We start from the raw sequence: 27,531 nt of genomic DNA on the forward strand, positions 1-27,531 counted from the left end.
TTCATATTTATTCACGAATGTCCATGTTGTCGGTCTTCATGTTCATCTCAGTCTCCCAGCTGCATATTCTGGCTCAATTTCAAGGTACACCAAATTCTTCTAGTCAGCTCCTGTATTTGTCTTTGTCTCTCGAGAATTTTCCTTTGGAACAGAGGAAAAGATTTCACTGGCAAAGTCTGAGTGCTTTATTATCAGAAGAATGAGAAGCTGAGTCCCCTTCTGCTTGATGGCTCACTTTTTGTTGGACAGACTTTTGCATTTCCTCCTTAGCCTGTTCTACTTCACAAATTACTTTGATCTTCCAGGAGAAAAAATATTCTGAAGACAGCTGGATATAGCAGCTTAAATCTTTCACCTGCCTGTTTACATTCCATAATTACTGGACTAAATTTTGTTTCTCTTCTGTGCTGTGTACAGTGAATAATCATTTTCTCAAATACTCTACTGTCTCCAATTTTCAATACTTTGCTCTTTTGTTAAACTTTTGTCAGGATCACCTTTTTTGATGGTAGGTTTGCGTCTTTAGTTGTAAAGGTCTTGGCTGCTTTTTCATGGTCTTATTTGGAGCATACACATAGTATGCCCCTTCAATTAACAGTTCCTGCTGCGGAATACTAGTTCATTTGCTTATTTGTGCCTTCATAAAATTAATACAGTCTGTTCCTTCCAGTTTCTCTGGCATAGCATAAGATCTCAGATTTCCCCTTTGTGCTCTCTCCTTTAATTCTACCATTTTGAAGCATATTTTCTTCAGCAGTCTCATATGTAGCCATCCTTTTATTCATTTCATCCTCTGATTTTTGTGGTTTTATCAGCTCATCTGACTATCTGTTTAAAGCTTCTTCCATTTTTCCAGTTTAAGTTTATATACTTCATTGTTTTGTTTATTTTCACTCAGCTTTCAGCACATTTGACTTATTTTTCCTCCAGATTACTGGAAGCTATGTCTTGCACCTAAACTGGAGACTGAGATACTTTTTGTTGGACATCTGCAGGATTCTTCCCAGTCAGAGTTTTCTCTTCACCTTTTCTAACTGATTTTCTTTCAGGCTCTTTTAGTTTCTTCTTTGTTTTTCATCCAGGCATGGAATTTTATTCAAGCTGACAATAACACTGGCCGTTGTTTCTCAGTTTCTGTTTTCGCACTGGCAGAGCTAAAGTTAACCTGTTGATCAGTGTGCAGCCATCTTTAAAGTCCATAGCTATTATTATATTATGCCCATTTCTAAATCCATGTTGTGAATCACGTAAGATTATTATCATTGTTAATATATTTGTCCATTTGATTATGGAGGATTTTTTCAAATACTTTAGTGAGAGAGTATACGTAGTAGTAGTTGTTAAGAAAGGGTAGAAAAGGAGTTTTAGGAGTTGTGGTTTTAACCAAATGTTTAAATTGAGGAGAGATAGTAACTATTGCTAATGGCAGACGAGAAAAGTATTCTAGTAGATTTGGAGATGTGCAGAGCTGTAATACAGAGGAGTGAGGGATTGGCAGCATTAAGATTTGTGGTTTATTTGTTAAGCTTCTTTAGGATTTCTTTTGCACCAATTTAAAAGCTATGACCTGAGAGTAAAATAGGGTAAAATAGGCTTGGTTAGATAAATGCTTGTCTTGTTGGCCGAGATGTATAATTGTGAGATGGATTAGTTCAGATAGAATCACTGGAGGATGCAGGGATGTATTTTGCTGGCCATCAGAAAGATATAAAAATACTGAGTGAGGGAGAAAACTTCGAGGATAAAGATTTCTTTTTTTTCAGGTAATAAAAATTTATTCTTAACTTGGTTTGTGGAAACTAGTGCCAGTGGAAGTTATGTCCTTTATTACACTCCAAAAGTGTTTTGGTTGTGTAGCATTTTATTTCCTCTTTGTATAGTTAGACTTTACTTCTTATTTAGTTCATTTGCAGTCCTGTCTAAGCTTAAGGTGTGAAAATGTGTAGGTTTTAACTGCATAGATTTTCCAGGTTCCAGTATGCCTCTCTGTTTCATTAACTTTTTAATTTCCTTAGTTATACAGGGACAACTTAGTACATTCAGTCTTTGAGTTTTGTAGAACAATTTGCCAGTGATTTGAAGACTAACACTTAAACAGCTGTAAGGCAGTTTTCCAGTCTATCATATTTAACTTCTTGTATAATTGATGTTTAGTTTCTGAATATAGTCTAGTGCTGATAACCTTTTATACAACTTTTAGCATTTTATAGAAGGTAGTAGCTTCGAGCGGGATGTGGTCACCAAGGAAATTTTTCAGGAGTATTTGTGTTTAGTAAGTCAAGTAGTGTGTGTGTGTTAGTGGTATGGTCATTTTTGTATGTGAGGAGTTGAATTATGACACATTAATTGCTGAGTATCCAAATAATAAATTGTAATTTGGATTGAGTAAGTCTTTTTAAGTCTCCAGTAAGTATGAACCTTCTTTTACAACAGTGCATTAATATTTCACATAGCATTGTTTGTGGTCATGGTGGATTTGAGGGAGTGGGTTATATTTAATTTGTTACTAATTGTCAGTTCTTTATAAGACATTAAAATTTTCTTTTGATGAGCCGTTGTCAGCTGTTTGGAATGCTGGAAGTTGTGGCATGCTTTTTAAAAAGTAACATTGTGTGATACCCTTATGATTTACCTGTCATTTTACCCAGCTTGACTGTAATTAGTTCAGAGAAAGGAGGAAATGCAGGTCTTTGTTGTGTTTATTAGCACAGACTTTTAAGATACTGTGTCTGATACTGAAATTTTGTGCATTCATATTACAGAGTTTTATGCCTTTGTTATTTTGTTTTTGAGTAGGAATAGCCAATGTGATTGTTGTAGTTTGCGGCGACAGGTGTTGTAGTATAACTGGTAGTTGTTGAATGAGGAAAAGTATAGGTTCTGTTGTCACTTGCCTTTAGAAATTTAAGTCATATTTAATTTACTAAGCAGAAAAATTAGCACCAGCATATACCAAAAGTCCAAGCCAGAGAAGCAACATGTCAATATGGCAGCAGGACAACCACGACAGTAAACTCCACTTTTAATAAAAACTTATATAAGAGGACAAGCGCTTTCGCATACTACTACGCTTCTTCAGATCCTATAGACATCTAAAAATGTGTGAATATTATATAATATAAAATATAAAACAGCCTATCAAAAAGCAAATCACATTATTACATTTATTAGGTACTGATGACCTCAACACACTGCAGTGCTGTTAATGTTTCTTAAGCCTACGCCCATTTAAGGCAGGCTTGATACTAACATTGCTGTTAATCCCTGGATGTTTGTGCCTGAAGTCTTAGTATCCACCTTAATTCAACCTGCTCTAGGTAGTTATTAGTATCTCCTCCCCTGATACCTTTGCAGACAGACTGTAAAACTCTAAACACAAGTGATGTTCTGAATGTTGCAGTATATGTTTAGCAAGTGCATTTTTGATGTTTTTATTCTTTATTTCATATAAATGTCTGCTGACTCTCTCTTAATCGCTGTGTAGTCTTGCCTACATAGAAGCAAGTACAGATGTTACATGTAGCTAAGTATATTAAGTTAATGGTGTTATAGTTAGCATAGAATCTAGGTTTAAATTCAAAGAGTAGGTTGGAGTGAACAAACTCTTGGTCTCTACTTATAACTTTACAAATTCTACAGCTCCTACAGGGATAGGTACCTAATCTACTCCCCTTTATCTGGTCTTTGCTGTATCATTACATAGTAACTGTTTGAGATTACTACTGTTCCTATACTTAAAGCTTGGTATGTCATCTATTATATTGGCCATAGATGCATCCATAGTTAGTAAATGCCAATGCTTTTGAATGACTCTCCTCACCAGACTGCTATTGCTAGTGTATTTGGTGACAAAAGAAATCTTATTCACTCTATTAATCTCATTAATGTTATTGATAGTTTTGTTAATATTCCTATCTGTTTTTCTAGGACAGGTACCCTGTTGATTATGGAGCACTTTATTACGTATAGTACTTATCATCTGTTTATCATAACCCCTTTCTTCAAATAATCTCCCCAATATGCTTGCTTCATTATCCATATTCTCATAATTATTATTACATATTCTGGTAACCCTCAAAAATTGACCTTTCGCTATATTGGGAAAAATATGTCTAGGATGCATGCTGTTATTACATAATAACCCATTACGCCAGCATGCCGTACAAAATATTGTTGTAGATATATTCCCATTTAAGTCTTTGAAGAGGGCTATGTCCAAAACGTCAATGTGGGAGTACGAATAGGAGACCTTGAATCTAAGAAAATCTGTGGTGGATTCTAAATATTCAACAAATTCAAGTAGAGACTGCACATCCCCTTCCCATAAAATAAGAACATCATCCACAAAATGCCTGTACAACTTAATATTCTTACTAAATGTAATGGTTACCAGAATATGTAATAATAATGAGAATTTGGATAATGAAGCAAGCATATTGGGGAGATTATTTGAAGAAAGGGGTTATGATAAACAGATGATAAGTACTATACATAATAAAGTGCTCCATAATCAACAGGGCACCTGTCCTAGAAAAACAGACAGGAATACTAACAAAACTATCAATAACATTAATGAGATTAATAGAGTGAATAAGATTTCTTTTGTCACCAAATACACCAGCTATAGTAGTCTGGTGAGGAGAGTCATTCAAAAGCATTGGCATTTTCTAACTATGGATACATGTACGGCCAGAATAATAGGTGACATGCCAAACTTTACAGTAGTAATCTCAAACAGTTACTATGTAATGGCGTTATATCATGTTATCGAAAGATGAAAATAGCGAACACTATTTCATCGAACTTAAAATATCTAAACCATATAATATCGAACATTCAGAACAGCGAATTTTTTCCCACAACACAAGCACACCTAAAAAACATCAATACACACACATACACTTATAATCCTACAACTAACCCTACACTAAACTATACATACACTACTATCTATCCACTTACCTTAACCCAAACCCTAACCCTAAGGTCTGTCACTATCCCACACTCACCTAACCCACGCCCTAACCCTAACTCACATAATCCGCCCCTAAACCTAATTCACATAACCCGCGCCCTAACCCTAACTCACCTAACCCGCGCCCTAATCCTAACAACCACACAAACGCACACTTACCTGAACCCAACCCATAAATCTCCACCACAGCGCTGAAAATAGCGAAGCCACAGAACCGGCCAAACAAATTCTTTCCCTAGGAAAGAATTCGGTGTTCTGCAGCTTCACTATTTTTAGCGTTCGATTAAAACAGGTCGATATTAGAACATTCGAAGTTTTAAAACTTCGATGTTCTGATATAGACTCATGTAATGATACAGTAAAAACACAGATAAAGGAGAATAGGTTAGGTAGCTATCCTTGTAGGAACTGTAGAATTTGTAAAGTTATAAGCAGACACCAAGAGTTTGTACCTACCCTTAGAATTTAAACCTAGATTCTATGCTAACTGTAATACCATTAACTTAATATACTTAGCTATATGTAACATCTGTACTTGCTTCTATGTAGGCAAGACTACAGCGATTAAGAGAGAGTCAGCAGACATTTATATGAAATAAAGAATAAAAACATCAAAAATGCACTTGCTAAACATATATTGCAACATTCAGAACATCACTTGTGTTTAGAGTTTTATAGTCTGTCTACAAAGGTATCAGGGGGAGGAGATACTAATAACTACCTAGAGCAGGTTGAATTAAGGTGGATATTAAGACTTCAGGCACAAACATCCAGGGATTATTAGCAATGTTAGTGTCAAGCCTGTCTTAAATGGGTGTAGGCTTAAGAAACATTAACAGCACTGCAGTGTGTTGAGGTCATCAGTACCTAATGAATGTAATAATGTGATTTGCTTTTTGATAGGCTGTTTTATATTTTATATTATATAATGTTCACACATTTTTAGATGTCTGTAGGATCTGAAGAAGCGTAGTAGTATGCAAAAGCACTTGTCCTCTTATATCTGTTTTTATTAAAAGTGGAGTCTACTGTCATGATTGTCCTGTTGGATTTTATTTCTATATTTAATTTGTTAGTTTGAAGTATTTTTGTAAATTTGCTCATGGGTTTAGTATTAGTGAATTTGAATCTGTTTGATTTTTGCTTGAGAGAGAAGATGCTACTTTTTAATAGCTAGACCATACAGAGTGAGGGCTGATTTGCGGGTTGGCATTACTTTTTGTTTAAATTAAAGGGGATTCATGTTTGTCTTTCTTAAGTTTACTACATCACAGATCGACGGCCTAGGTTGAAAATATTAAAACAGCTGCTATATTGTGGAAGAATATGCCAGTTAAGTATAATTAGTGTGTGTAGATGACAAGATGGTTAACTAGTTGGAGATGATGTGGTAATATAAAGGTTTGTTAGTGAAACTTCGTGATTAACAGGAGTATTGATGAGAGATGATGATAATGCAATTGTTAGTGAAGCTTGTTTAATAATATAGACAAGACTGTCTGTGGGATTCAGAAACATAATACAATGTGGTAACCTGTTTATAGCAGGATTATTGTGTACTGTATGCAGAAGTGATTCAAAGACTGTTGTAACATTGCAGTGGTAAAAGCCTTCAACTTTTAGTACTACAACAGTCAAGCTGGAGTAAGTCACATATCTCGATGCAGTGGTCTGTGGGTGCAGCTAATGCAAATTAGCCATTGGTGCTTCCCCAGAGCTTTTGCCAGGAATGGGATAGAATGGTAGTCTGATAAAATCCCTATCACACTATTACTACGAGTGCATGTGCATTCCTCTCAGCTGTCCAGATTTTCTCTGAATGTCCAGATTTTACCTAATATTTTTGGTCTTTCCTCATAAAATTTGAGATTTTCTAACAAATCATTGAGGATTAAAGTCACTAAATAATGCCATACATTTGAGTTTCAAATTTCATATCCTTCTAAAATTGCATGCTAACACAAATTCTGTTCTTCTAGCAACTTCTAAGTGTATAAGAGCAAGATTTGAAAGCTGTCCCTGTTTTTGGGCCGTTGTTCCCCCATTATTTTATGCTTTGCCTAGATTTATCCCATTAAACGTTTGAGAGGGTATGTGTGCTTGTTTCTGTGTGTATGTTTTTAGGTGATTGTGCAAACTCACTGCATGAGTTGGTAGGGGGAATGCTAGCACAGTTACTTCTAACTGCACAGTGTTCAATTCAGAGACATGCTAATGAGCTGTAATAGTGCCATAGTGATATTTTCTCTGAATTCTGCTCAGTGTTGCTGTAGTGAAGGTTGGAAGGCTTTGATTAGATGTTTGAATGAAGAGGAAGTTTTGTGTTACTGTATCCAGTTTTTACAAATGTACAATATGAAGTTAACAAAAAAAGGGGAATGTTGGGAGAATTTAGCTGTAGAATTATAACTGTTCTACATTATATTAGTAAACATTTAATATATGTTTGAACAACTGATTAAATGTGGGAAGTGCTTGGGAAACTGATAGTCATGTAATATCTGGGGAGTTGAAACACACAGATACTATGTTTCCACGTAAAGCAATTTTTAAAATGTGTTCTGATTTCAGTGTAGGAATGAAGAATTGTTAGAGTGGAGGGCAGAGATTGTCAGAGTTTTGAGACAGTTGAAGGTAAGCTATAGTCTGCAATATACAACTTGAGTAGTGATGTTTGGAGTTCTGGCCCTGAAGGTGTTAAATGGCTATGGTGTTAGTAGTGCAAGTTCTTTTTTGTGTGGGGATGATATTTTGAAGATCTTAGTGATAACTATTTGGAAAGGGGAAGAACAGAATGTATGAGTTTGAATATGAGAGATTATAGAAGTAACTAAGTCCTTTATTTTATATTGCCCCTTTGCTTTGGCTAATATAAGACATTGATAAGTGTCTTTAGAGGGATACGGTGTATGTCCACATAAGCAGTTGTTAGCTCTTTGTAGGTTAAATAGATCTTTCTCTGAGGCAGGAGAAATAATTGGGCATATTCTAATTATGTTTTGGAGAATTTCTTTCCCAATTTTGTTTCTGCTTTGTGGAGAAAGAAATTTTAAATGTTAGTATACTAGAAGTATATTTAATGCATTTTGGCTTTTGTTGCATTATGATGCTGAAAATATAAGTATTTATCAAGTCACATTCCTAGATAGTGGAAGTAGGGTTTTTTTTTTTTTTTTTTTTATCAAATTGCTCATTATTATTACATCAACTTCTGAAGAAGACAGCGGTGGTTTCCAAATGTAAAACATTTGGTTTTCTAGCGTTTACTACCTGATGCATTGTTTGAAGCTGAAAGAAGAGTCATATCCTTTTCTAGTTCCTTTTGACTATTGAGTAGCAATGTCTTTTGGCTTTTCCCGGTTACAGTGGCCACAGCAGGTCACTGGTCCACAGATTGATTGGCAGTGGTGTTTTTATGGTGTTGAGTTGCTAGGCCAGTGGCTAACCTTCACTGAAGGCACACACATACACGCAGTCACCTACCTACATGCCTTTAAAACTCAGACAACCGCAGGGAGGACATGCATACTTCACACAGAAGGAGCTCCACCTGAAAATCGAGCTGGAGAACCTCTTGCTGTGAGGCAACAACGCTAACCTCTGCACCACCACAACCGACCTTTTTTACTATTGAGTAGAAATGGCTAAATCTATAGATACCCATTTTGGCTGCATGTGGGATTATTGGCAGCTCTAGTGGTTCAGTGGGAAAATCCGTTAATAAAGATTATGGAGAAAAGAGGTGACAGAATGGAGACCAGGACCAATTGAAAAATGGTGCTGCTAGAACTGCAGCTTTGTGCCCACATGCCGAAATCAGGCCTTAACATACCATTGGTGGTATTGATCTTTGATTTTGAGCTACAATTCACTGCTCACTCTCTGTACCTTTCTTATCTTGATGTTTCTCTCCATCCCACTGCAAGCTGCACAAATTTGTAACATCATCACAGTTGCACCCAGTCACTGATTAGACATCTGTGCAGCATTTTGCCATCTCCTTTGTTTCCAGACATGCTTTTACCTTTGAAAAAACTTTAAATTTATGCCAAGTACAATTTGTATCATGTAAAGTAACCTATATATTTCCTGTTTTTCTGTGTATGGAGCCTAAATTCAGCTTTTAAGTTTTTGTTTTCCATTTTATATCTATAAAACACACACATTCACACATACATATATAGAACAAACTGGCTCCCCACTTAAGCACCATGTTCAATAATAGCCTCGCATCAGGCTTTGTGCCCACTGAATGGTGCACAGCAACAGTTATCCCACTCCACAAAGGGGGAGCCACCACTGATCCCAGGAACTATCGACCTATTAGCTTGACGAGCCTGGTCTGCAAGGCCATGGAACGTATCATCATGGAACTCATAAACAAAGACATTGGTAACGTCCAAACTCTGGATCCCACCCAGTTCAGGTTTGTGAAAGGCAGATCATGCCTTCTGAGCCTGATCGACTTCTTTGAGGCAGTCACCAAAGCCGTGGATGAGGGTAAGGTGGTTCACACAGCCTATCTTGACCTCCCCAAGGCTTTCGACACTATCCCCCATTCTGGAATTATAGCTAAACTCACTAAACTAGGTATAAATCCCTATGTCACAAGATGGGTTGCCAACTGGCTCACTGACAGAACCCACACTGTAAAAGTTGCAGACTCCAAATCTGACCTCAAGGCAGTGACAAGTGGAGTGCCACAGGGTCCAATCCTGGGACCTCTCCTGTTTGGTATTTACTTCTCTGAAGTACAGGCTAACACAGAAGGCCTCTGGCTGACAAAGTTCACAAATGACTGCAAACTAGGAGTCATAGTCAAGTCCTCAAATGATGTGGACATCCTACAGAAGGGCCTCACTGAGACAGATGCCTGGTGTCAGAGCCATGGCCTCAAGCTCAATGTCAAAAAGTGCAGTGTCATCCCCTTTGGTAAAAACTCTGTACCCATGAACTACCACATAGGCAGCAATCTACTTAACACCGAATGCGTGATAAGAGACCTTGGGACCCAGGTGGACAGTAGTCTCTCCTTTGATAGTCACATCGCCACAGTAGTCAGGAAGTCCTTCTACATGGCACATCTCATCATAAAAGGGTTCTCATCCAGGAAAAAAGAGGTCATTGTTCCCCTCTACTTGTCACTCATTAGACCTATTATAGAATACGACGCCCCTTTTGGAATGTACCTTACAAGACATCTGCAACAGCTGGAAAGGCCACAGAAGTACCTCACAAAGAGGATTACTGGCCTCAAACAAATGCCCTACACTGACCGCCTCAAAAAACTCCAGCTTTACTCCATAGCATATCGCCTATTCCAAGGTGATCTCCGCCTAACATATAAAGCTATGTCAAACCCAGAGCTGTTGGACATGCCACACCTATAGAAATCCCAATCCCTCCAAGCTACACACTCTAGGGACCTAAACCTTGTCACCACAATAAACAGGACATGCTGGAGGGATAGATTCCTGTCCCAGAGACTTCCTATTCTCTTTAACAAGCTACCCATCTATGTCAAGCAAAGTTCTTCATTAGCACTCTTCAAGAAAAATCTTGATGAGTGGATAGGAAATTGGAAATACACCCCACGGATCACTTATGTTTCTCTGCTGGACAGTGGCACAGGAAAATAACTTTCTTGGGTGGAGTAATACATACTCACACACACACATACATATACACACACACACACATACATATATATATATATATATATGGGTCTACTACGGTTGATTGAAAACTCACTTGACTGAAAATTAAATTACTAGGACCACTTCACTGAAAACTCGAAACTCATTTCGTTGAAAGTTATAAATGGCCTTTTCCCCACTGTAGTGCGACCCTAGAGTTAGTATATAAAGTAAGGGGGTGCACAGCCCCCCACATTGGGGGGTATGGGGGGGCATAGCCCCCCACATATAAACATTTTAAACTATACACAGTAATACTTACAAGTGCAATAAATAACTATTTCCAAAAGAGAATATATAACCAAGATATATGGGGGGCTGTGCCCTCCACTCCCTTCCTTACTTTATATACTAACTCCAGGGTTGCACTACAGTGGGGAAAAGGCTATTTATAACTTTCAACGAAATGAGTTTCAGTCAAGTGAGTTTTCAGTGAAGAGAGCTTTCAGTGAAGCGGTCCTAGTAATTTCATTTTTAATCAAGTGAGTTTTCAGTCAACCGTGGTAGACTCGTGTGTGTGTGTGTGTGTGTGTGTGTGTGTGTGTGTGTGTGTGTGTGTGTGTGTATATATATGTGTATATATATATATATATATATATATATATATATATATATATATATAGTATGGTTCTTCTGCATTTTGTTAAACGTTGCTTTGGTCAGCAAATGGTGGTGGCTGAGATTGCAGAGCGACTGGATAGTTGAATGTCCAATATCTCAAAGTGCTGTTTGGTTGTTAGGGTTGGGTATGGGTATAGGTGTTGGGGTTAGATAAGGGGTTAGATTTTATGTCTGTAATGTGTATTGTTTTTTGTTTGTGTGTCTTGTGTAGTGGCAGTGTTATGGGAAGGGCTGTTTTTAAGTTTTGGTGTGGGGTTAGGGTTGGGGTGGAGCAGGGTTACAGTTAGCATGCATTAGTGTGGTGATGCAGGGGGGGCCAAATCCTGGGTTGTAATTGAAAATGGTCTTCGGGCCTAGTTGAATATATATTCTGATGGTATTAGTAGCAGATAAATGCTTCCGGAGCAGAGTTTTTTTTTTATTACCTGATGCTTCTCACCTATTTAGTCAAATTAAAAACATAATACATAACATTTTAGAAAAAAAAAGATACATTTTGCTTAAATGGATTTCAAATGTAGTAGATGTGAGGGGTAAATGATGGAGGTCAGGCCAAAATTAATAGTGATGCTGTTAGTTTTCTGATGCCAGAAAGATATCAGGAAGCATTATACATAGAGTCAAATTATAGAGTCTTAATAAATGTCTAACTGTATGTTATAATAGCACTTATGAAACAACTGACCATAATCATATTTTTATGACCAATCTTAAAGCAGTACAACATCTATTTTATTGAGAAATGAAAGCAGTCTCACATTTAACCATAGCTGTTATCTATTTATATTTCAGGTAAGAAGTCTAAGAATGCCACAGTAACTTTAACAAATAATCCTCGAAGCATGCATGCAGAAATTGCCATTAGACAAGTGAAAGGTGGAACAAATTATTCATCAACATACTTAGCACCACGGATTGGATCTTCTCCACTGGTAAATGCTAACCCAAGTCATCAAAACCAGGAAAGCAGGTAAAGTATAGTGCCATTAGGGTTGTGATTTGTCCTGTCACTGACAGCAATGTCCTAATGCTTCAGTAATAAGAAAACAAGGTTCAAATTTGTTTGATTCATATACTTTGAAAATCTGATATATAAGGCAAGATATCCTACTGTTTTGCTGTGTTACAGCTCTAGAAATGTATGATATATTATTTGCTGTAACTGATTTACTTTTCAAAGCAAAGAAACCTTAGTAGGAGATGAAATTTAGTTTTAATTAATTTATCTAAATATCTCAAATAATGTTCTTCATATAGCATACTTCTTCAGAATATACCCCCCAGCTTACCTCTTGAGTGACAGGGATATTTAAATGCTATAGTACTAGAAATCTGACTGCACTGAAGAAGTAATATGTAAGTAGCTTGCAGCACTACAGTCATTCAGATCAAATATAGTCACACCAAGAGCTCAGCACATTAGAATGATTTTACATTTAGAAGGATGTGCAGTGGTTTCAAAGTATGTCTAGTTTGCAGTAGATGGAGATAATGTAACCCTTTTGGTACAAGCAAGTTGAGCTGCATTCAGCTGTAAACCAAAATTTCTGCTACTTTTGATATATTGACCAAATTTGTTGTTGCACATAAGCTCATGGAGTTAGCGAGAATAATTTCTAATTAGCAAACCAGATATTTTTCACTGGGGTAGAGGATAACATGTTTAACTGTTTATAACAGAGAGAAAAAAAACAGGAAGTAGGATCTTTAGAAAAGAGTAGGAGTAAATAACATAAAAAAATGGAAATGGTTGGAACAATTCATGCAAAAAATGTTTTAAAGGAGGAATGAGGTTTAAGAGAAGGCAGAAAATGAATAATGTATGTAATGTTGCTTAGGTTATACATCACATAAGTTATTGTATATCCTATAATGTTTGTAAATGAAATAGTTTGTTTACTTTTATATAAATGCAAGTTTGCCTATGTAACAAGTGATAATTTTTAAATGCCTTTACTAAATTATCAGGCATTGTAGAAAATTATCATTCAAATAAGTCTTCAATTTTTGGAAAATGTTTTGAAAAATATTTATTAACATTGTTAGACTGAGATATTCCTCAACATAACTTCTTAAAGGGGGGTGATCTACTTTGGCTTGTCTGACAGAGTTTTATGAACTAGTCAGTTTTGCATTAGACCAGGGTGAAGTTGTCTGTGTATTTTACTTACATTTTGTTGGACTTTTGGCAGTGTCCTGCTTGCTATTATTATTCAGTGCCTTTTGCATTGGAATATGAATTTATACATAGTAAAATGGGTTTAAGATTAGTCATCAGATTGCAAGCTTAGTGTGATTATTCTGGGTCAGAACCTACACCTACTGCAGTCTGTATAGGAGTTCCACGGTGCTAGGTACTTGATCCATTATTATTAAACACTGTATTCTTCTTCCTCACAGTGAGCATGAAACATTGGTTAACCATGTATGCTGATGATATAAAAACTGGGTCCATCATTATTAAAGAGGGAGCAAGTCGATCACTAAATTTATATCTGTGCACTATTAAAGCATGGTTAAAGGAATGTATGTGGTTTAAAACTAAACACTAGTAAATGTAAATAATATATTTTGGATCTTTAGTACTAAGTAAAATATCCCAATAGACAACAAAGAAGAAAATGCTATTGAGATTATTAATAAACATGATTTGTATTAACAAAAAACATCATTTAGGGTTAATGCTACCATGGCAATGTCTAAAGCACTTAATATGTTGGGCTTAATTTTTAAAACAAACGCAACTACAACTTCCACCATGTTAAAAAGAATACTTATTTACTTTACATTGGGCCACTTAACTAAATACATTATTATATTTTGCTCATATTCTAAAACATATTTGTTAACACTTCAGAATGTGCAGAGAAAAAGTACCAGAAGTATCCCTGCTTGCAAAGAGATAGGTTCTTCTGAATATTTAAATTTTAATGGTCTACATTCTGTAATGTACAGATATATAAAGGATAGATTGTGTTTTGACTATAAAACAATTATCTCCTTTTAAGGATGTTATTGGGATTGGAGTTTACAGTAATGAATAAATACTTGAGGATTACAACTGCTCTTTGAACTTACTGGTTGCCAAGGCCACCAGGAGGAGTAGATTTCTCTCTTTCTGTTTATCACTAATTATTTGAATCAACTTCCCTTATTCATCAGTTCAAATTCCTTGTCACACTTTCACATTCAGTTAGATCTCTGGATTGGCTCCAAGAGTTTCTCAGCTAGTGTAGTGGAGTCTGTGTTTCATATTGGCCATTAAGCCTGAGCACAGTATACACAGAAACTTTGTAGAAATTGTGTGTGTGTGTGTGTGTATGTATGAGCACGTGCGCGCACGTGTGTGTGTGTGTGTGTGTGTGTGTGTGTGTGTGTGTGTGTGTGTGTGTGTGAGAGCATGAATTCCTGGAATTTTTCTATACTGGTTCATGAACTTTAAATTCATGCCTGGAGTCAAAGTTAATGTTTGTACCTTGTGAAATTAAGAAAGTTTTGGGCTTTTCTTGTGCTGTGTACTAGCTTCCCTTTGCTGATTTATTTGAAGCAGCATTTATAACATGTTTGTACACCAAACATTCAGGAAAAAATTGCCTAGTGCTATAGTGTAGTTATCCATAAGAGTATGTTTTTTTTAAAGCATGTTAGAACACTCGAGAAAGTTAATGCGTCCTTTTACTTTCTCAGTTTGATTTCTATGAAGAGACATTTTTCTGCTTCCTTGTAGTACTAGTAACTAATTTTAAGGGCACAGTAGCTGTTTACTGTTCTTTCCCCTTGAGTGTTTAAATGCGTGTGATAAGAATGTTATTTAGCTTTTGTTTGACCATAGTAGATTTGTCAGGTAAAGATCCAAGAATAATGCCATTGTAGTATACTTGAGGGCTTTCTTTTATATGGATTAACAAAATCTCTTCAACATTTATCTCAGTTTTATTTATCTGCTTGACAGCTATGACTAAGGCTTTGCAGAATATTCATGAAGGACAGCTGTTATTGCAGTGACTGCATTTATAAGGGTTCTATACAAATTTTTCATGAGGGGTCTTTGTATTCTTCTATTTTCATGGAATGTTGGTATTTCTAATCATATAAATGTTCATTTTATTTTTAAGGCATTTTTAAAATGTTTTACAAGAAGAAGAAATCATTATTTTCTCCCTACTATTTTCTTGAATATACTTAAATGATGAACTGATAGATGCTGCTTCTAGTTTACCAGCAGAAGTCAAAAGACTCAGTGAAACAGAAAAATGAAAGTTTTAAGCTAGTAATATTATTATTGCCATTATTATTTTTATTAGAGAGAATGTAGTGGGTTATTCATAAAAAGAGAAATACGTTTTTCTCCTGTTTTAAATGTGGTTGCTAAAAAAGAGTTTGTCTTCCATATCTTGATCTTGATCACAATCTTCACAAATGACCTCCATACCTCCACACAGCATGCATTTGTCATTCAGTATGCAGATGACACTACCTTAATCTGTGCTGCACAAAACATTCCCACCCTCCTGCAAACGACTCAACTAGCATTCTCTGATGTTGAAAACTACCTAACCAAAGCCCAACTTATCCTCAATCCAAAGAAAACTCAGCTTATGATTATAACCAGTTCTAACAAAAACACTGATAACAGTCAATTCACTATCTACTCCACAAATACTACTCCAATCGCTCCAGTGGCACAGGCTAAGCTATTGGGAATAACCCTAGACTCACACCTAAAATTTGATAGTCATCTCAACTTAACTATTAAAAAAGTACCTGCCAAACTGGGATCACTCTACCGTATCAAACCATTTCTTACCAACAACACAAGATCAGCCATTGCTCACTCCCAGCTTCTATCCACCCTACTCTATGCATCTCCCATTCTGACTAATCTCAACAAAACTGAACTAAGCAAAATGGAAACCTGCTGTAACAGAATTGTCCACTTTGCTGCAAATTGCTCATATAGAACTCATCACTGTACTGCTTTGAGACAGCTCCACTGGCTTGAACTGCCCAACCTCCTAACCTACAATCAGCTCTGCCTCTGTCATTCTATCTCTTACCTCCCCAATAAGTGTCCTGCCCTCAAACACCTAGTACAACATCACTCAGCCAAAAGGCCTCTTAGATCATTAAGCAAGCTACTATTAGAAGTCACCAACAGCTACAATAGCTTTAGAGGTACATTATATAGCAGTTCAGTGGCTAAAACATGGAACTCTGTCCCCACTAGCATTCAAAACACATCATCCAAAGCCTCATTCAAAGACCTCATCAAGCAACATCTCAAGCAAAGTTGGCAGTGCCATGATTGCTCCCCAGGCTAGTGAAAGCGGATAAGGTACACATACTAAACCTATAGTACTTGATTAAGATTGAAAACTATTCTCACAAACACTGGCTAATCTACAATATATGTACTGTACCTGTGCACTATGTATGTATTCTACCTATGTTCCAAATTTCAGATGTACACCACAAATCTATTCAGTACCTTTATTTTTAAATATGTTTTTGTTTGTTCTCTCCACTGTAACTGTTGATGTGCTGCATACCACTGTAAAATCATGTCTGCTGTAATTTGTGTGTATACTGATCATGTCTAAATGTATCTGTAATTTTTCTATGTGGAGCTTTTCTCCTCGGGCCTCTGCTGAAAAAGGGCCTTTTCGGCTCAGTCAGACACCCCTGGTTAACAAATGTAAAATAAATAAATAAAATTTGCAAGAGTATAATATTAAATGCTGATAAGAATGTAAAGGCCAGAATGATTATGGTAAGTTTCTGCTAATGTTAAACTCTGTGGAATTTTGTAGTTGATGACTGGACATTTTGAAAGAATATTGCTCATATGCTGAGGAAAAAGACACTGCTGCCACAAATTATTTTTTTTTTCTTTCCCTGTGAACAGCTTAAATATCTTATTTTTTTTGGGAAAGTTTTACATGAGCCAGACATTTGTTAGTGTCACATATTTGGAAATGTGGGGCATAATTTCAGGAAACTGTTAATTAGCACTTAATTTCCACTTTTCCTATTGCAAGTTAATTTGAATGCAACTAGTACTAGTTAAAAAAACTGTATGTAGTACTGATACAGTGCAGCGTAATGAGAACAGGATTTTGAAAGTAGATGTATTATTTCAAACCAAGAAGAAACTTCGCAGTGTGGAGGGTGTCATGTTTACTTTGTGAATTGTTATGCACCTAGTTCACTTAATAAAAATTGAACTATAAAATACATATTAAACAGAATGAAATAGAAAATAGTAGGTAGTCCACAGTTGAGTTAAAAATGGAATATCCTTTATTGAAGAACACAAACAAGTGATCCTAGTTGAGTATAATTAAAATCATTTATTATTTTATTTATTTATTTCCAGTTTGATAACCGGGGAGGTCCACTGGGCTCAAGGAGCCTGTTTTCAGTGGAGGCCCGGGGAGAAAAGCTCCATATTACATACAAGTAAATCAAACATATGGTTATTTAAAACAAACATAGAATTATATACTGAGATATAGCAAATTACAATTGAAAATAAAATTAATACTCTTCATGAACATATATGTTGTTGATTAGAGAGCCATTTGCACAGCATAAAGCTGAACTGAGGCAGCGGAATAAGCTGACAAAATATTAAAAAACTATGAAATTGTAGGTCTTCTGTTGATAGTTGCAAAGACTGACTATTTGAAAGATAGAAGTATAAGTTTTGTAGAATGTGGAAGAAATAAAGGAGGAAAGTGCAGTGAGTACTAAGTATAAATTCAAGATTCGAGTGAAAGAAAAGAGGGGCGGTTGAGTAGTAGAAAAGGAGGTGGTTGTTTAGTAGAAAAAGAATCTGGTGTAAGTAGAGAGAGGCAATTGTATAGTAGCAAAAGTGGAGTACACATGTGTCGGAGATGATTATTGTAGCTAGTTAGCAGCATCTCTTAGTCTGAACCTTATATGTAAGTAGAAAGGAAAGAGAAGATTTTCAGATAGGGAGAGAGAGTAGAGTTGCAAAGCTGTGTGCAGTATTTACATTATATAAATTCAAGTTTTTGATATTATAGTATGTTAGATTCAGAGAGGGGAAGCTGTAGAGGGAGAAACAGCAATTAGCAGAATAGGGACAATAGCAGGGTTACGTAGGTAGGGTGCAATTACATTTCCAATTATGGGAGAGGTAGGAATGAAGCTGGGATTTGAAGTGTTCAAAATTTTTAGAGATTCGTAGCGAGGGTGGGAGAGAGTTCCATTTTTTGGCTAAGGAAAAGGATAGGAGAAACTGGCCAGCGGGACGTTTTGGTTTGTATTAAGAGAGTAGATTTTGTTGGACAGATCTCAGGGGTCTGTGAGGTGTGTAAGATGGTATCAAGCATGCTCCTTATTTATATAATTTGAGGTTGTTTGGAGCAAGGATGTAGTTACAGAGGGTGGTTCTGTTAAGAGCAATAAAAGCATTAAAATCATTCCATTAGCCAAGTTCCCCCTTCCCCCTTACCACCATAGTGTAATCTGAGACTATGGTACCTAAAAACTGAAACTAAAAAGCTAAATTAAAACATAAGACCACCTTATTAACACTTTATGTAGGCTAACCAACTAATCCAAAACTTTATTAAGACACTAACTAACAAAATGACTAACTAAATAACAAATCGAGCTACCTCTAGACATCTACCAGAATAAATAGTAACGAATATAAACTAAACCACTTTTAAGAATGATTGCTTTTGTATCAAATACATATTTCAGCAAGTTTGTGTGTCAAAAATAAATCATAATGTGAATGAACACATGTATACAGCTACAAGTGAAAACCTAAGTAGGATGAAAAACATAAAAAAATAATTGCTAAGGTGGAAATACAGTGATAAATGTTAAAAATAAAGCACTAAGGCACATAGGGGTCTGTTAAAGTATGGCATCTAACTAAGAAAACAGTTTGAATTTGTAAGAGTGCCCTCAAGAGTAATTACAACCTTTAAAACAGAAAAAGACTAGGCCCATGCACATTGCATGCACTGTCAAACTTTCACTGCATAAAAGAAAAAGTGTAACAGAAGTGTTAATTTTAAAATCTAAAATAGTGTTTAATTTGGAGCCATCAAAAATGATTGATGTATACATGAGCCACCTAAAGTATGTCCTTATAAGGCTTTGTTTTACTGTAGCACCTTGCAGGATGGGCAGTAGCAAGTTCAGACTAAACCCTGCCCACCGGCCAACAGTCAGTGGCATCTTAGTAAACTTAAGTAATATTCATATTGATGGCAGCATGAATATCAATTGTCTATTTGTAGTTTACCCTTTTCCCCAATGTAGTGCAATTTCAGAGTTGGTATATTTAATTAGCAGTGTGTGCAGTGGGGCAAGCCACCCTGGACCCCCACATCCCCCGCTAATTAAATATACCAACTTTGAGATTGCACTATGTTGAGGAAAAGGGTAAGGTACGAATAGACAATGAATACTCATGTCCATCTGCATGGGTGTATGTTTCCCATATGATGACACGGTTCCACATTATAATCTCGAAATACTGAAATCTCGAATTTCAGTATCTTGAGACCATAAAGTCGAATTTTTTAAATTGCGAAACTCCATAAATGCGAATCCGGAAATGTCAAATTCACGGTTATGGTGTTCTGGTACTTGACACGGTATGTAGTGTCTGCAGTATGTTCCGTTTAATGTGTGGACTTAGCTGTTATGTAAGGTAAGTGAGTATTTTGCTAGTGTTTTAGGTTTGTGTTTGAGTGTATGTGAGTGTGTTTGGAAGTTTTATGTGTGGGTTAGGGTAGGCAGGTAAAAGTATTTGTGATGTGTGTGTGCGAGGGAACTGTAGAGTGTCTAGTGGTGGGTTTGCTGTCTTTTTCTGCTTGGTGCGATCTTGGAGTTAGTATATATAAGTAGTGGGGTGTGGGAGTGCAGGGGGGCTTGCCCCCCTACTTATATGTAGTGTAGGTTTGTTGATTTATGCTTTTGTGTTTGTGTGTGATGTTTTTCATCTCACATTGCTGCAGTCCTTACACTTGGGTAGTCCGCTGTCCTCGGTCGGCCCGAATATCAAAGTATAAGGCTGACGTCGGTCAGGGCGCATTTGACTGACATCAGGACGTCAGGGTACAAATGCGCATGACCGACGTCATATCCTCAGTCTTTTTTGCCGCATGGTCCGATGCAGAAGCAGTATTGCAAGTGCCGGTTGGCGTTCTGAGATTTTTCGATTTAGAAGTTTCAGACCGAGTTCAAAGTTGGCTAAGTACCCCGTTGGGGAATATTTTAGTTTTTTTCTTGCCTCAGTCATTTACCGGATGTCAGAAAAAGTTAATAATTGCATTTCTTGTGGGAAACAGATACCGCATAGAGATTATCATACTTTGTGTATTCCTTGCTTAGGGCCTGAGCACGACGTTGTTGGCTGTCGCTCTTGTGCTAGATTTAATAAACGCACTATAAAGAGAAGGTTGGATTGTGCAAGGTTAGTCTTTGGGAAGCGGTGCAACTATAAAATGCCGTCGGATGCTCTGACGCCCGCTTCTTCGAAGAAGCGCAAGGACAAGGCAGTTAAGCCTAGGCTAGAAGAACCGCCTGTACCAGACGCCGGTTCTTTAGAGGTGTCGGTGGAGCCGGTGGCTCCACCGGAGGTTTCTTTGTGTTCCCAGGGTGAGACCTTATTATTACAAGATGTGGCCTCTCAGGAGACTAGTCAGGCTGAGGGGGTTTCTCATGTTACTATACTCCCCTCCCTTCCTAAGGTGGCTAGGCCCTCTCCTTCTGTTTCAAAGGCTTCCCCCAGGGGCAGGCCAGGTTTAGCTTCAGTTGGTGTTACCCCTAGCTCTTCAGGTATTGTGCCCAAGAAGCATATGCTCAAAATGGCAGAAGATTTGATTACTTTGATTAGGGGTTCTATGCCCCCTCCTGATAAGAGGCCTAGGGTGGAGCCTGAGCTGGGGGGTTTTGAGCAGGCTTCAGATGTATCAGAGTCTTCGGCTGAAGACTTGCAGGAGTACTCTCCTTATTCTGATTCTGATGTGGATGATTCTACTCCTTCTGCTACTCCTCCTGAGGATTTTTCTTTTTCAGAAACTCTTCATTCCATGAGGGAGCATTTTAAGTGGGAAGGTCAGGACTTCTCTGATTCCAGGAAAAGGCTTAGGGAATTTCTGTTTTTACCCCAGCATAGGCCTTTGGCTATACCTCCTGTTTTGGATGTAGTGGAAGATGTTTTACAGAAGCTTCTCTTAATCCTGATTCTTTGCCTCCTGCTCCTGTTAAGCCGGATAGGTATTACAGAGTGCCTGAAGCTCATAAGTATCTTTTTAAGAGTCCTAGGGCAGACCCAGAAACTGTTAGCCAGGGGCCTAAAGGTGTTAAGGCTTCTGTTGTTAAGAATCCGGTTCCTACAGACAAGGAGGCTAGGGCCTTGGATAGATGGGGAAAGAAAGTCTATACTTCTTCCACTCTTGCTATGAGGGCTCTGAATTGCCAGTTTCACATGTTGAAATACCAAAATTATCTCCTTTCACAATTGAAGTCTAAGGTTGATGCTCTGGCAGTAGGTATTGATTGTAAGGAGTTGAAAGATTTAGTGCATGTTTCTGAACAGGTGGGTAAGCATTCTTTGCAATGTGGTTTTGATGCTGTACAGGCCTCGTCTAGGGTGGCTGCCACTGGGTCAGTTCTTCGCAGGCACGCCTGGCTGAGGGATCAGAATTTGTCTGAACATGTTAAAACAAGGATTTTAGATGCTCCTTTACAATCTGACGTGTTGTTTGGTCCTCCTGTTGAGACAGTTTTAAAGAAGATGGAGGACAAGGCTAAGTCTATGCAGACTGTTAAAGATTTTTTGCAGGTCCAGCCTCCAAAGTTTAGTAGAAATTGGCCTGCTAAAGGGTGGACGTATCCTTCTTATGATTCACAGTCTAGGGGTAGATCTAGACGTGGTAAGGGCAGAGCCCAGGGCTCTTTCAGGCCTAGGACAGGGAGTTCTCCTGCACAGGCTTCGGGTGAGGGCAGGGGTCAGTCCTTTCATAAGCAGACCCAATGACCTACCTTTTCAGCTGCCAGAGCCTGCTCGTCTGGCAGCACCTTTGGGAGGAAGGTTGGCACTTTTCAAAGAAAATTGGAGTTTAATTACCCAGGACAGATGGGTATTGGATATCATACACCACGGCTACAGGTTTTATTTCCATACCTTGCCTCCTTTCAAAGGCATGCCAGACGTTCCTCCTCAACAAAGAATAGAGGCTTACAAACAGGTTTCTCTGTTGCTCCGACTAGGGGCCATACAGCCGGTCCCTCTGCCAGAAGTGGGCCTAGGATTTTATTCTCGCCTGTTCCTAGTACCAAAGAAGGGGAACATGTGGAGACCAATTTTGGATTTATCTCTCCTCAACACTTATCTGGACATTCCCAAGTTCAAAATGTTGACGTTGCAGCAGCTTTTACCTCTGCTGGGCAAAGTTCATTGGATGGTAACTTTGGATCTCAAGGAGGCTTACCTTCATGTTCCTATCAGACTAAGTTGCAGAAAGTATCTGCGTTTTCGAGCTGGGACTTCTCACTATCAGTTCTCTGCATTGCCCTTTGGCTTATCTACTGCCCAGAGTGTTCACGAAAGTTCTGGCTCCAGTGATAGCTTTCTTCAGACTAAAAGGAATACAGATCTATCCTTATTTGGACGACTGCCTAATTCTGGCTCAAGGAAGAGAAGAGCTTCTTCATCATTTGGAATATGTGATAGCAGTGCTAAGATGCCTAGGGTATTCTGTGAACGAAATAAAGTCCAGTCTAGTACCCTCTCAAGACATGTGCTTTCTGGGTGTGAGACTGAATACAGCATCCCAGATGGCCTTTTAACCCCGGACAAACAAAAGAGTCTATCCCTTTACTTCCATCAATTATCTCATCAGTCCGGGCTGACTGCAAGGACAGTCCTTCAAGCCTTAGGGTTCATGGCATCTTGTATTCTGGTGCTTCCCAATGCCAAACTGCATATGAGGAAGCTACAATGGTATCTCAAAATGTATGGACACAGCACTGCCAGGATCTGGACACTGTCATTCAAATAATACCTTGCATTCAAAAGGAATTTTTGTGGTGGGCTCAGGAATGTCACCTAAACAAGGGACTCTCTGTGACCCGGCCAGAGGCGAGTCAGATTTTAACGACAGATGCCTCAGACAAAGCTTGGGAGCTCATCTAAATGGAAAGTGGATACAAAACAAGTGGCCTGTCAGACTACAACATCTACATATCAACATGAAGGAGATGTTAGCAGTCCAGTTTGCATTAATTGCTTTCAAGGAATTACTTCTTCCAGGGCAGGTGTTGATTCTAACAGACAACACAACTGTCATGTGGTACATCAACAAGCAAGGGGAACGATTCTTATCCTCTATGCAGGCAAGCAATGATTTTGTGGGAGACTGCTCTCAGTTTACAGCTCAATCTTCAGGCAAGGTTTCTGCCAGGAGCACAGAACTCCTTAGCAGATGTGTTGAGCAGACAATTATGGATCCCCACGAGTGGAAATTGGATCCTCATGTATTTCAGAAATTGACAGTGTCATGGGGAACTCCAGACATAGATCTGTTTGCTTCTCCACTAAACCATCAGCTGCCAAAGTTTTGCACAAAAAGGTTTCATCCCACGGCTTGGAGAGTGGATGCTCTTTCTTTCAATTGGAGCAATCTTCATGTGTATGCCTTTCCACCTCTGCCTCTCCTCCCAAAGGTACTTCTAAAGGTCAGACAGGACAAGCCAAGGATGATTTTAATAGCTCCGGATTGGCCTCGACAACACTGGTACCCATTACTGAGAAGTCTGGTACGGAAGCCTCCATGGCCTTTGCCTTCGATTCCACACCTGTTGTCGCAGGAGGACAGCCATTTGCTAAATGTCAAGCTTCACTCTCTGCACCTAACAGCCTGGCATATTCTGTTTTGAACCATAGTGGGCCTCCACTTCCTCAGCAAGTTTTGAATGTTATTTTGGAAGCTAGGAGGCCTAGTACAAGGAAAGTGTACGCAGACAAATGGAAGAGATTTTTGTTTTGGAGTGCAGCAAAAGATTTTGATGTTTCTGAGCCTAATTTGTGTGTGGCTCTTCAATATCTTACTGAGTTACTAGACAAAGGTTTGTCTTTCTCTTCTATTAAAGTTCATGCTGCAGCAATTTCAGCTCACTATGATTGCAACCCACCATTGTTTTCTCATCCTTTGTTCAAGCAATTTCTTAGAGGGGCAAAGAATATAAGACCCCCACGAAGAGCTCCTACTCCTGCTTGGGATCTCAATTTTGTGTTGGAGAAACTCACTCTACAACCTTTTGAGCCTGCAGCTACTGCTGAGTTGAAATATTTATCATGGAAGACTGCTTTTTTGTTGGCCATTACCTCTGCAAGAAGGGTTTCTGAATTACAGGCCCTTATGGCAGTTGAGCCTTTCTTGATTTTCCATAAGGATAGGGTATCATTACGTACTAATCCTTCCTTTATGCCTAAGGTGGTTTCTAGTGTGGCTTTAAACCAAACTATTCATTTGCCTACTTTTTATGCAAATCCCCAAAATAAAGGGGAAAAGATTTTGCACACTTTAGATGTCCACAGGCAGTTGCGTTATTATTTGGACAGAACTAAAGGGTTCAGGCAGTCTCAGCAGTTGTTTGTTTCTTTGCTTTGAGTTCTCAGGGCAAGCCTGTATCAAAACAAACTATTTCTAAGTGGATTGGGTTTTGCATTGCTTTCTGTTATTCCCATCATGGCAAGGAGATTCCAGCTGGGATTAGGCCTCATTCCACTAGGGCTACTGCCACTTCAACAGCTTTTTGAGGGGAGTGGCAACCAAGGATATTTTGGAGGCAGCCACTTGGAGTTCTGTGCATACTTTCTCTAGGCATTATCACCTGCCACTTTACTCTAAGTCCAGGGCTGGTTTTGCCACTGCTGTTTTGCAGGGCATTTTGGCAGCTCCTGCTTCCTTGTAGTTAGCCATCCTCCCTTACCTCTGCTTTGGGATTCTACCCAAGTGTAAGGACTGCAGCAATGTGAGATGAAGAACATAGTACAGTTTTGTACCTACCATAAATGTAGATGTTCGAAGATCCACATTGCTGCAGTCCAATTTACCCTCCCTCCTTCCCCTCTGTAGTTAGAGGTGGTTGTGTGGGTTGGGTTGTACATTTTTTGTATATTGTATATATTGTACATATAGTTAGTGCAAGGGTGGTTGGTTGGTTGTTTGCTGTCTTTTGGTTTTGACCTTTATTTTTAGGGTCTTCTGACATCTGGGGCAAGAAAAGACTGAGGATATGACGTCAGTCATGCGCATTTGTACCCTGACGTCCTGATGTCAGTCAAATGCGCCCTGACCGACGTCAGCCTTATACTTTGATATTCAGGCCGACCGAGGACAGCGGACTACCCAAGTGTAAGGACTGCAGCAATGTGGATCTTCGAACATCTACATTTATGGTAGGTACAAAACTGTACTTTTTGTTTGTTGATTTGTTGTAGTGTTGGGTAGGATGCTGTATCTGTTGTGTGGTGTATGGTGTGTTTATGTTCATGATTTTGTGTTTCGCGGTTTGGGGCTTGCGGGATTTCATGGTTTCGACTTTATGGTCACGGGATACTGAAATTCGAGATTTCAGTATTTTGAGATTATAAAGTGGAACCGATGATACTCACTTTTCACCTATCAATCATTAAGACCACGCTGACTTCTGCACAGAACGGCCTGCGAGGTGCTACAGTAAAACAAAGCCCTTTATAACATGGTAGGTTAGTGCAAAAATAAGTACACGGTGTTTGATATGTTTTTAAAACATTATTAGCAAGAAATGTCAGCATTAATCAGTCCCATGTCAGTCTTTTAATAGTCTCTTAAACACTGGGGCAGTTTTCTGAGATCTAGTATGCTTTTTATGGAGCAATAATAATTAAGCCCTGGTTTTCTGAAAGAGTTCAGTTTCAGTTGTCACAGTAGTTCACATTTTTCTAAAAGATTAGGGATGTCTTCTTCTATTTCCAAAAGGTCTAACAGGTCAATAATTTGAAATTTAAAGCCACTGTGTCTGTTGTGAAGCAGCAGGTGCAGTCAGTGCATTTTTCTTGCACTTAGCTCTAATTTCAGAAAGATGGCCAGAAATCCTTCTTTTAAGTCTGTTGAGAGTTTTCCCCACATAAAATGCTTCACAGCCATTGCGGCTTCCCCTGTAAACCACCTGCATTGAGTTACAGTCAACTCCTACATTGGGTTTATTCATTTTCTTTAAACGCAGAAAAACTTCTCCCTCCTGTATGAGCTGACAAAAGACACAGTTAGCTTCACACTTATTGGCGCATGCATCCTGTGGTCTAGGCCTACCTTCAACCCTTTTGTTGAAGGGTTAACTTTGCAATTGTACTGCCCTAAGATGTCCTAAGATGAGAAAAACATCCTTTTCTTTGAGAGTTATGGTTTTAAAACCCACAGATTATTTCTCAGATTTATTTGTTCTTTTTTTGTAGATCACTTTACTAGTTTTTTATTCATTTTGTTTAAATGATTATATCTGCAACATTCTTCAAGTGCATGGCACAGTAATTCTTCTGATGCAGGGATTTTATATTTGTCCTGATTTGGATGATGATCTAATTCTAGTCTTGACCATGGAATAATTGTGGTTCCCTTGCTGTATTCCCTGGGACTTACAGTTATTTGAAACAGTTAGATAAATTCCTTTTTTTTCCTGGGTGGGGAATGTTATATTCAATACAAAACTGACTTTTTTTTCCCTCCCAAGGAGGGGTATAGGAAACAGTGACTTTGTTAATTTAATGTTATCTGCTAGTCATACTTTTCTCAACATTCTGGGTCACCTTTAAGCCAATATTATGAGGGTACAACTTATCATGCTGTCAGGGGTGCAGCAAGCAAATTCCACTTTGTACTTGCAAGCTATTAGTGCTAACCCTCCCCCCCGGACACCTATCACTTAAAAATAGACACATCTCTCAAAAGTGCTGCCCCACAAGCCACTTAATAAATGTAAGTATCATTTTCAGCTGTTCCCCCTAAAACTATTAAAAATATTATTTTTAGATTAGCAATATTGCATCTGTTGTTAAAAGTATTTATTTAGACAGTTGTAGACATAATATGACCTGAAATAAATACATGTTGATGTGATGCTTAGAAAAAGAAAATGTACTCACTAGTGTATAAAGAGTATGCCTGGATACACCCTTGGTAGAGGACTCAGGGATGCAGG

General features: G+C 38.1%; 1 protein-coding gene across 1 annotated transcript in view; it reads left to right on the forward strand.

The window, feature by feature from the left end:
* Positions 1 to 12,266, forward strand: part of LRRC9 (leucine rich repeat containing 9) — a 3,097,114-nt gene extending 3,084,848 nt beyond the window's left edge. Inside the window, exon 32 of the mRNA XM_044073581.1 lies at positions 12,085 to 12,266. Within this exon, the coding sequence (XP_043929516.1) occupies positions 12,085 to 12,266 (182 nt within the window). The remainder of the gene's footprint in view (positions 1 to 12,084) is intronic.
* The last annotated feature ends 15,265 nt before the right edge of the window (positions 12,267 to 27,531 follow it).

The sequence above is a fragment of the Protopterus annectens genome, chromosome 6.part0, assembly GCF_019279795.1.
Source record: "Protopterus annectens isolate FY-2018-M chromosome 6.part0, PAN1.0, whole genome shotgun sequence".
NCBI classification, from domain to species: Eukaryota; Metazoa; Chordata; order Ceratodontiformes; family Protopteridae; genus Protopterus; species Protopterus annectens.